The sequence below is a fragment of the Diabrotica virgifera genome, chromosome 10, assembly GCF_917563875.1.
Source record: "Diabrotica virgifera virgifera chromosome 10, PGI_DIABVI_V3a".
NCBI lineage: Eukaryota > Metazoa > Arthropoda > Insecta > Coleoptera > Chrysomelidae > Diabrotica > Diabrotica virgifera.
Genome location: NC_065452.1, coordinates 30,251,247 through 30,262,915, shown reverse-complemented (window position 1 = coordinate 30,262,915; position 11,669 = coordinate 30,251,247). Strand labels below are relative to the sequence as shown.

Below are 11,669 nucleotides of genomic sequence, written 5' to 3'. Positions count from 1 at the left end.
GTAATTTAAAAATAAAAATCGACCTATTTCGGGAATTTCTAATAATAGAGAGTTATCAAGTAACCCTAGGAGAATACGGTAACGCTATTTTCCTGTATACTTTACATGTTATTTATAACGTTACCGTATTCTCATAGAGTTACTTGATAACTCTCTAATGTTATTTATTTAGCTAATAATGAATTTATGCGTTACTTTATGGACGCACGGAAAGTGCACCCTCTTGCACCTCTTTTTCGGCGCCAATGAATGTATTACAAAGTGACTAAGTGACTATCACAGATGTGGCAACGCTGTTATTGTCATAATCAATGTCCTGTTTGGCACAGATTTGCAAAAACATAACCTCAGAATTAAATCTTAAATCTGCCAAAATTCAGTTGTAATTTAATACCTTTCCATAACAAAAATACAGTCATAAAACAATTTCAAATTTCAAGACATAAATTATGGCTGCAACTAAGATATTGCGAAACTACTTCTTAAAGTTAAACAGAACAACTTGTAGAAATTTTAGCGGAATTAATAGTAAGACACTACAAAAACAATATCCATCTTTTCTATATTTTTTAGGTGGATCTGCAAGTTTACTTATTGCCTATAAATTTAAATATTTCCCGAGAGTGTATGCTGCTCAATCAAAAAACGTAAGTTCTTACTATTTTTAATCAACAATGGTATGTTTATATGGGATTAGCTACAGTTAGGTTCTAATGACAATTACATATTTTTTCCCAAAAAACTTAACGTTTCGATCTACACTCTAGAAATCGTTGTCACAAGATATTAAGAACAATAATTTGTTAATAAGGTGTGTGCAACGACAACCACTAAATTGTTGTGTTAGACAATCAAATTATACAACAAGTAATGACTTTCAAATACCTGGGAATTAATCTATCAGCTGACAACAATATCGATGAAGAGGGAAAAGACCAAATAACTAAAGCCAGTAGAACGGCCGGATGCCTAAACCACACAATTTGGAAAAACAAACACCTAAGATTGGAAACAAAGGCCCGAATATACAAGTCAGTTATTAGGCCAGTTATGACTTACACAGCCGAAACAAGACCAGATACAAGCAAAACACGAAGACATCTGAAGACCAAAGAAATGAAGATCTTAAGAAGGATTGCTGGAAAAGGACTACAGGATAGGGTAAGAAGAGAGGAAATCAGATGCATATGTGGGGTAGACAATATAAATACCTGGTTAAAGAACAGAAAAGAAGAGTGGAATGAACACATAAGCAGGATGTCTGAATCAAGGATAGTAAGAATAGCCAGGGACAAGTCACTGTTAGTCAGAAGAAGTATAGGATGCCCTAGGAAAAGATGGAATGACAACTTAGGGGCAGAATGAAAGGTACCATTGAAGAAAAACAGGCAGTAGTGCCTGTATAAAAGAAGAAGAAGAGAAAAAGTGATAAAGTGATGTTAATAATATACTGTTACTATGAAACCAGTAGATACATTTTGAACACCTTTAACAATTATAATCGTTGTTTACATGCACTGTATGTCTTATTTAAATTCAGTACAGTAGAATGTCAATAATCCGGATTAATTGGGACCGGATTATCGAAATTACCTCAAAAAAAGGCCAGTATACACATTAAAGTACAACAAACGTTTTAAAATTGTATGTTTTCTCTTGTACAGTAAAGTGTCTAGAGGTGAAATTAATCAAAACATTTTTGTATGTTTAAACACTGTATTGTAATTCATTTATAATAGCACCATGTGTACAGTAAAAACATCAGACACTATTTGGGCTTTTAAAAAAATGTGTAAAATATTTTTGAACTGTGGTAGAGGTTCGTTTTTCGCAGAGAAGTTCTTAATTTATTTTAAAAGAATCAGATATTTTTGCTAGATACAAATCCGGATTATTGACGGTCCGGATTTTTGACATCCGGATTATCGACGTTCTACTGTATAACTGTGGCTAATCCTATATAAACATATAACATCATTATTCATTTATTCCAACAATCATTACAAGTATATACATATACAGTCCTCTCTCTATAACGATATGCAAGGGACCGGGAATTTTCATCGTTATAAGGAGAGATCGTTATACAGAGAGAGAGACAAAATTCATTATTTTTTTTTTTTTTTTTTTTTTATTCCATTTATTAAAATACGTAATAACAATATACAAAAAAAAATACATTAAAAAACCAAGAGCCGTAGCTATGCTGGTTTTGTGGTAACATAATAAACATAAATATAATGGTAACAGATTACATAACATAAAACTTTTTAGACTACTTTACACTGAAGGTTAAGTTTTCCTATATAGATTCATTAAAGAAATTGTATTAAAGTAAATGATTAAATTATTATTTATTATTAAATTGTTATAGAATTATATTCAATTAAAGCTATCTGTTGTAGTAGTTAGTAAGAAGTAACTCTTTTAATTCAGTTTTAAATCTTTCTAGCCTGCAGTCTTTGATCTTTGTGGGTAACTTATTATACAAAATCAGACCACTTGAGTATATACTTCTTTGTGCACCAGTAGTTCGCATTCTTACGGTTTGAAAACTACCTCCCTGTCTGGTATTATGGTCATGCACATCTTCTATACGTCTTAGAGTAATATTTGTACGTGTTTGAGAAAGCTTAATTTGATGAATGAATATACAAACTTGTAAAATGTATAGCGACTCAATGTTTAGAATTCCTCTCTGATAGTACAGGTCGTCAGTTGGATGAAGTCTTGACAGTTGAAATATATATTTCACAGCCTTGTTCTGTAACACCATGAGAGGATATAGCTGTTTTTGATTTGTATTACCCCAAACAATAGTTAGATATGACAAATGTGAATTTATTAAAGAGTGATAGATCATTTTACGCTGTGGGATACTTATAAATTTAGCAATTCTTCCAAGCATACCCACTGCTGGAGCTATTTTTTGACACGTGTTCAATATATGCTGTTCCCATGTTAGTCGATTATCTATGTGTAAGCCAAGGTATTTGGTAACATTTTTTTTAACGAATTTGAATTTTCCAAAATTTAACTGTAGCTCTCTGTGTTCTTCAATATTTGAAATTATTGTGTAACTACATTTATTCATATTGAGTGAGAGCTTGTGGTATCTGAGCCAGTCATCTATATCTGTCAGATCTTTTTCTACAACATATTCTAGCTTTTTGGGATCTTTGTCAGCATACAAGAGTCCCGTATCATCAGCATATAAAAATAGCGTTGATTTTAAAGGCAGATTGGAGATGGAGTTTATATAAATAAGGAACAATGTTGGTCCCAATATAGACCCTTGAGGAACTCCACATGTGATGTCTTCTGCTGTACTAAGTACATTATTACAGAGCACTTTTTGTATTCTGCCAGTCAAATAATCCCTGAGCCATACTAAGGACATACCAGTTATACCATATTGTTCAAGCACTGAGATAAGTAACTCATGGTTAACTGTATCAAAAGCTTTTTGTAAATCTAGTGATACAAATACACAGCTTAATCCTTTGTCTAAGTTACTATATATATCTGTAATCAAATCGGTAGCTGCTGACACTGTGCTGGAATTATGTCTGAAACCATATTGTCGATTAAACCAGGCACCAGTTGTATTCAAGAAGTTTACGATTTGAAGATTTACACATGATTCTAATATCTTTGACATAGCTGTTAAGAGAGATATTGGCCGATAACTTCCTGGCTGTTTTGAGTCTCCTCCCTTATAAAGTGGTATCACTATTGCCATTTTCATAGAGCTCGGGATTGTTCCAGTGACAAGAGAAAGGTTAACTAATTTAGTTATAATCGGTAGAAGCTCCTCTTCAAACTCCCTGATAATATCAACACCAAAGCCATCCCAGCCAGGAGATTTGCCTTTTTTTAGTTTTCTTACAACCTCTTGAACATTAATTTCTAAGACTTGTTGCCATTCAAATATATATTCTTTTGGTGATACATTTATTGGAGTGCTTGTTGAAGGTGTTATGTTTTTTGACAGAGATTTTCCTACTTGTGAAAAATATTTGTTTAATTGGTTTGATAGCTCCTCAGATTTATTATATATCGAGTTCTGATAGTGTAGTTCATGTATTGTTATTGTTTTTTTTGTATTTTCGGCATTATGAATAAGGTGATTGATAGTTGCCCATAATTTTTTACTATTGCCTTGTGCATCGGATAATTTATTCGTGAAATAGTCTTTTTTTGCTTTGCCTACTGCTTTCAGTAGTTCATTTTGCACGGACTTATAAACATCTTGTAAGAACTTACTATTAGGGAATTGTCTATGCCTTCTATAATGAAAATCTCTTTTTAAAACAAGGTTATGTAATGTGACATTAAACCATGGTGCACTTTTTTGTCGAAATCGATTTTTAATTGTTTTTGTATTAAGATTATTTAAATAAACACGTAATATTTCATCACATAAAGAATCAGGTTCATTCCAAATCTGATTTTGCAAGCTGTATATTTCATTTTTGAATTTCAGTTTGTTTAAAGTTGTTACTGTATAATACTTGTCAGTGGTTATAAATGATGTGTTTTTTACCTTTAATAGCTGCAGTTGATGATCACCGAAACCTTCATCTACTATATATAACGTTGCATCAAAGTTTAAAGTGTTTGTCATCACATAATCAATACATGTAGCCGAATGATTGGTGATTCTGGTAGGGTTAGTTTTATTTAATATACTAAAACCTTTACCAATAATACTGTAAAATAAAATACTAAATATCCTATATTAATTGGACGGCGTTATGCATAACTCGACCAAGCACCAAAACATAGTTTTGAGATAAATGGCTTCAAAGTTTTTCGTTTTTTGGTTGCTTAATGGTCGCTTAACCCTTAAACGCCCAAGGGTGGGTAAAAAATGTCCACCTAATGCGTATTCCCTTGCAACATAATTTATTACGTGTTTAAATTTTTTAAAAAAATTATTGTTAAAAAGACAGCCCATTTTCGAATGTTCATTTGGTTCTACCAATATTTTTGAAAATAAAAGCAGCATCTTGAGTTAAATATGGATGGGCATAAAAAGTACACCCTTGGCAAAACTTGTTACTAAAGGTTTCTATATAATTTCTCGTTGGTAGGAAGGTAATCCATATAATTATCGATGTATAATTACATAATCTTTATAATAATCCGCCAATAAGGAGGCTGAAAGAAAGCATATGGAGAAAATCGACAAATCTGAATTACTGGCTTTTACTGGTATGTTAATTTTGATGTACATTGTAATTTTGTTGTAAGGTTTGTAAATTGTTTATATTAATATTTTAGAAGATGCTGTGTTTATTAAGCATAAGATTTTTAAGTTTAATCCATTTTCAACAATTCTCAATAAATATATTAGCTATTTTCGAGGTGGACATTTTTTACCCACCCTTGGGCGTACATGGAACCTAAAAAAGGTTGGGCGTTTAAGGGTTAATGGTAAGTGGATTAATGTCGCTTGGTTTAATTTTGTTTTTCTTAGTAACCGTTAACGTGACAATAACAGGGATTTTGTCCGAGATAGTTTTAGCTATGTGTCACCAGAATCCGCTGTTATCTCGATATTAAAGAAATGGCGCTTGGTCGAGTTATGCATAACGCCGTCCAATTTAAAACAGGTTAACTTTTAATAATATGTAAAGTACTTAACCGAGCGTACTTTACGCTTTTTTGAAAACTACAACCGAAACTGGAAGTGAGAAGTCGTCAATAGATGACAACATCTGTGTGAAGGCACACCGCCCAAACGATAAAAGCGCGTTACTCAACTGTCTGCACACCGGATTGAAATTTGAACCATCAGATATTTGCTGAATGTTGTATTTACGGTGGTCCACTAATCCATTTTTATCAAGTTACACGTTACACCTACACAAGATGTTTATTACTTATTCCCTTTGTCCCCATTAAGTGTTATCTTTAATTGGTAAAATTCGCACGGTATGATATTCAGTTATTTCTTGAAAAGTGAGGTCATCGACTATTGAACACTGAAAAGTGATCGCTATAAAGAGGGAACGATATAGGTATAGAGAAAGAATTAATACATGGTCCTTATGACGAACCAAACAATGTTTAGTATTTTCATCGTTATAGAGGGATTATCGTTATATAGGGAATCGTTATAAAAGACTACTGTAGTTTAGGTCTCCAGACCTATAAGGCTCATTGCTTGGTTTACTATTCTTTTCCAGTCTTTCCTCTTGCTGCTTTATTCTTCAAATTTATGATTTTAAGTTCTATGTCTTTTTCAAGTTTCAACATCTTTCTTCCATCTGGTTTTTGGTCTATCTTTCTTCTTCTTTCCTAATATTCCTTCTCTTTGTATTCTTTTGGGAATTTTCATGTTTAGCATCTTTTGGATATGTACAATCATCTTAGTGTTTGTGATTTTATGATACATATTCGGTTTTCCATACATCCTCTTCAGTTCTACATTTGAGTATATACAAATACCTATTGAAAATTTCTCCATAGATTATTTTGTAATAATGTCTCAATTTAACATTGCAACACTGAAGAACGGCAGGTTGAGAGCTGATATGTTATTTGTGTTTAAAATTCTAAGCAATGCTATTGATATTATACCCCGTTATTAGGCAATGTGTACTAAAACACAATACATAGAACTCGACACACTGCACTCTTTTATATCCCTTTTCATAGGACTGATTATTAGGCCGGGCCGAAAAAGGGCAAAAAAATTTTTTTTGGGAAATATTAAACGGGCTAGTAAAAAAAAGTTGTGTATGGTAGTCCTAATACTGTGTACCAAACATAGGCCGAATTAAATTAGTTTTGACCGGGCCCCCGGGGGCCTAAAAAATATTATTTTTTTTGCATTATTTTTTGGGTGAGCTAGTGTCTTAAATATAAAAGAGGGGTGAGCAATGCATATTTATTTACTATTTTTGCACTGTGAAATATATTTATTTACTTTCAAATATCGGCTAATTCTTTCTGGCATCAATCTTAGCTCGGATGTAACCATCTCTAGATTCTTCACCACACACTTTTATTGACGCATCAGTAATTATCTTTACACAGCTCTCCACCGCTTGAGTATGGCAAGGAAAATTGTCAAACTTTGGAACTTGTTTCTCCATGTCCCACAATTCCCTGGAAATTATTTTCATAATTGTAGGTCCACCACTAGAGGGCGTAATTGAATATCAAAAATTAAAAAATCAAAATTTTACAAAATTTACCTAATGAAAGGGCACTGGAAATCCAATCATCGTATTCTTCATAAAATTCTGCGCATATTTGATTTCACAAGTTTAAGTCTACCTTTGCAAATAAAAGGTGGGGGTGAGTGGGAACCTTCTTATGAAAAAATGGCTGTAAGTCCGGTTCTGCTAAATCGAATTTTGCATACTTGGTCTTGTTGAAAACAGCTCTTTTTCGTCAATGTAAGTGTCTTATTTTCGAAATAGCCTAATAAGTAATATGCAAGCTAGGAGGCGTTATTGAATTATTTTCAGAAATCTAGCTTTATTTGGAAAATATTAAATACAAGTATGTATTTTTAATCCTGTATTACAAAATTAGACCAAATTAGCAACATAATACCGAAAACCGCATGTCGATACCTTTTTTCTATCTCGAGCTATCTTAAAAAATGTGTAAATTTTAAACATAACTGTTACTGTCACTGGTAAACGAGGTTAAGGAAAAGTAGTGTGCTATGGAAAAAACAAATAAACATTTTCCAGATGTAAACGTATATAATTAATTAAAACAACAATAAGACAAACAACACTATAAAATATAACAGCAGCTGTTGTAAGAAATAAAAGCAACTACTTACTTAGTCTTAGTGACTGCCTAAATGTTCAAATTGTTGCCCATCTTTTTCGATGCAAGCATTTACTGTTTCAAGACTAGATTGAATAGCAACAGATTTAACTGTTTTAGACTTTTATTTATGGGGACGGATTAAAGACCTTGTTTTTGTCGCTAGGCCCACTACTCGAGAAAACATGATCTAGAATCTAGAGAATACGAAACGCCATTCAAAGCATTGCGAAAGCATAAATTGAGACTTCTGTTCAATCTACTTTTAAAAGAGTAAATTCTTGCATCGAAAATGATGGGCAACAATTTGAACATTTAGGTCGTCACTAAGTAAGTAGTTGCTTTTATTTCTTTGTTATATTTTATAGTGTTAGTTGCCTTATTGTTGTTTTAATTAATTATATACGTTTACATCTGGAAAATGTTTCCTTGTTTTTTCCATAGCACACTATTTTTCCTTAACTTCGTTTACCGGTGACATTAACAGTTGTTTAAAATTTACACGTTTCTTAAGATATCTCGAGATAAAAAAAAGGTATCGACATGCGGTTTTCGGTATTATGTTGCTCATTTGGTCTAATTTTGTTATACATGATTAAAAATGCATACTTGTATTTAATATTCTCCAAAGAAATCTAGATTTCCGAAAATAATTAATTAACGCCTACTAGCTGGCATATTACTTATTAGGCTATTTCGAAAATAAGACTTACATTGAAGAAAAAGAGCTGTTTTCAACAAGACCAAGTATGCAAAATTCGATTTAGCAGAACCGGACTTACAGCTATTTTTTCATAAGAAGGTTCCCACTCACCCCCACCTTTTACTTGCAAAGGTAGACCTAAACTTGTGAAATCAAATATGCGCAAAATTTTATGAAAAATACGATGATTAGATTTCCAGTGCCCTTGCATTAGGTAAATTTTGTAAAATTTTGATTTTTTAATTTTTGATATTCAATTACGCCCTCTAGCGGTGGACCTACAATTATGAAAATAATTTCCAGGCTTTTCCCGAGGCAACTTTTGTTATAAATATTTTTTTCTTAAAGCTGTACTATAAACGGTTCCTGAGATATGGCCGAGACCCATTCTTATTGGGACACCCGGTACATAATCTTTACTATTACTATTTTTTGTATTTTATTGTAAATGGTTCTACTGTTGAAATAAATAAATAAATAAATAAACATTTAAGTCAAACATGCAGAGCCCATTTTACTTCAAATGAGGCCCGAGGCACTACACAATTTTCGTGCCCCTAAATATAATTTAATAATAATATCTTTTAATATATTAATTATTTAATAGAAATATATTTGCAACAGAAATTTAAATTTTTATTAACAATAAATAAAATTTATATATATTTTAACAACTACATTTTGGTGTTCTTTCCGGGCGCCATTAAAATCCGGGCCCGAGGCAGGTGCCTCACGTGCCTAGTGGTAAAATAGGCCCTGAAACATGCAACAAGTCAACAGTTTTAGAACCCTATTAATGGTAATATACTTTGTTTTAGGACGACGATGTAAAAGTAGTGAAATTAACTTCAAGAGAAAAACGATTTATAAGATTTGCTTCTGTTGAATACAATGGTCAGCTGTACATGACACCTCAAGATTTTCTTGAATCTGTAGTTGAAGCAGAACCAAGACGTAAGTTATTTATTTTAAGAAAATATTAATATACAAATGCAATATTATTCGTCATGAAATCTGCAAACAAGCAGAAAGCCTTCTGCAAGCTTGTCAAACAAGTTAAATCATCATCATCAAGGCTTTTCATTCCTGATGGAATGTTTGCTGCTCTTACTTACAGCTCTTTGATTTACTTATTGCAGTGAATCAGTCCACATTCTTCTTGTTTATTGTCAAATCTTGTTGTATGACTTGGTTTTTGTTACAGTTGTCTTCCACTCATTTCAATATGTGCATAATTCCCTCCAGTTTCTCACTTTCAGGATTTTGATGTCCCTCATGACCTGGTCCTCCCATCTTTGTGTGGGTCTTCCCCTTGGTCTTTCAGTTTTTGGCTTCTACCTGGTGACCTTAATCAGTAAGGTTGTTTTTCCTACTCTCTATGTGTCATAGCCTTCTCAGACTCCACTTCTTCTTCTACGGCACTACAGCCCAAATTGAGCCGTGGCCTCCTTTATTTTTTGCTTCCACCATTGCTTGTCTGTGGCTGCTCTTCTCTATACACGGACTCCTAAAAGGGCTTGTGCGTCGCTGTTTACCTGTGTCTTCCCAGCGCTTTCTTGGCTTTCCAACCGGTCTCTTTCCCTGAATTCTAGCATTCAGTGCTCTTTTTGGCAGCCTATCCTCTCCCATATCACATGTCCGGCCCATTGCAATCTTTGTATTCTAATGAAGTCTGACAGCGGTGCTTCCTTATAAAGTTGATAAAGTTCGTTATTGTATCGACTTCTGAAGATTCCGTTTTCCCTCACAGGTCCTAGTATTCTCCTCAGTACTTTCCTTTCGAATGTGTCGAGTTTGTTTTTGGATGTTTCTTTCAGGACCCAGGCTTCACTGCCATAGCATGTTATTGGTCGAATTAAAGTTTTATAGATTCTCATCTTTGTATTTCGGTGGACACTTTTAGACCGAAATATATGGGAGAGGGCAAAATAAGCTCTGTTTGCCTGCGTTATTCTCTTCCGTATTTCTCCATCTTCTGATCCCTCGGCATAATATATTTCTAATAGTTGAAAGACTGATAAGTTTGTACACACTTGAATGAATAAGGGAAAATGAAAATGTAGTATGTCAAAGTGTGTACTTTGACACACACTTTGACATACTACATTTTCATTTTCCCTTATAATATATTTCTACTCCCAGGTATGTAAACTTTCCAACCGTTTCAATGTCATCTTCATGTATAATGTTTTGTGGGACTATATTTCTTCTCGTCTGAGTCATTATTTTTGTTTTTTTCTGTTAATTTCCAGACCTAGCATTTTTGTTTGTGTTTTTAACTCGGCGTATGTTTCCTGTGCTCATGTTGATGTTCTACTTATAATATTAATATCATAGGCATAAGCGGCCAGTTGAACCGTTCGGTTGGTCAGTAGGTTTCCTTGTCCAGTTTGCATTTGCCTAACCGCATACTCCAGTGCCAGGTTACACAATGTTGGGGCCAGCCCATCTCCCTACTTTAGTCCCTGCGAAATTTTGAAAAAGTCTGTCCGGTGGTTTTGTATTCGTATACATGCCTGAGTTTCATCCATTGTGGCTTTAATGAGTCTTATTAGCTTGTGTGGTATTGCCAATTCAGCCAATATATAGTATAGTTTGTTCCTTTTGACTGAGTCGTATGCCTGTTTGAAGTCTATAAACAAGTTGTGAACATCAATATCGTGTTCCCATGATTTGCTCAAGATCTGTTTGACTGTAAATATTTGATCCAGTGTCGATTTTCCCTGTCGGAAGCCCGTCTGATACTCTCCAATAATATTTTCTGCTAGTGGTTGGAGCCGCTGGTTTATAATATACGTCAGGACTTTATATGCTGTACATATTAGAGAGATTCCACGGTAGTTTTTGCACTGGAGTTTGTCTCCTTCTCTTCTCTTCTTCTTCTTAACTCAGGCGAGACTCGTTAGTCTCTGGCACTTGGTCATAAGACCTTTGTACCAAACCCTGTTCTTCTCCTTAAACTTTAATAAGTCCTGTGGCCTCAACGAAGGCCAACAGTTTTCTTATTGGTAGTTTTAGGATCTCTTCTGGTTCTAACCTCATTTGACCAGTGAAGTCCTGCCTTACATCACCTAGCACACTGCAATGGCATAGTATGTGTATGGCAGTTTCTTCTTCCATTTTGCACTTTCTGCACCATGGTTCATTCACCTTACCTAGTTTGTATAGG

At 33.7% G+C, this 11,669-nt stretch overlaps 1 protein-coding gene across 2 annotated transcripts in view; it reads left to right on the top strand.

Moving 5' to 3' along the window:
• Positions 1 to 334: 334 nt before the first annotated feature.
• The window catches only part of LOC126893174 (calcium uptake protein 3, mitochondrial), an 88,557-nt gene continuing 77,222 nt past the window's right edge, over positions 335 to 11,669 (top strand). The window contains exons 1-2 of one of the 2 annotated variants that reach the window (XM_050663128.1): positions 335 to 647; positions 9,319 to 9,454. In XM_050663128.1, the coding sequence (XP_050519085.1) occupies positions 450 to 647; positions 9,319 to 9,454 (334 nt within the window). In that variant the 5' untranslated portion in view covers positions 335 to 449. The remainder of the gene's footprint in view (positions 648 to 9,318; positions 9,455 to 11,669) is intronic. The other variant, XM_050663129.1, reaches the window with a different exon arrangement.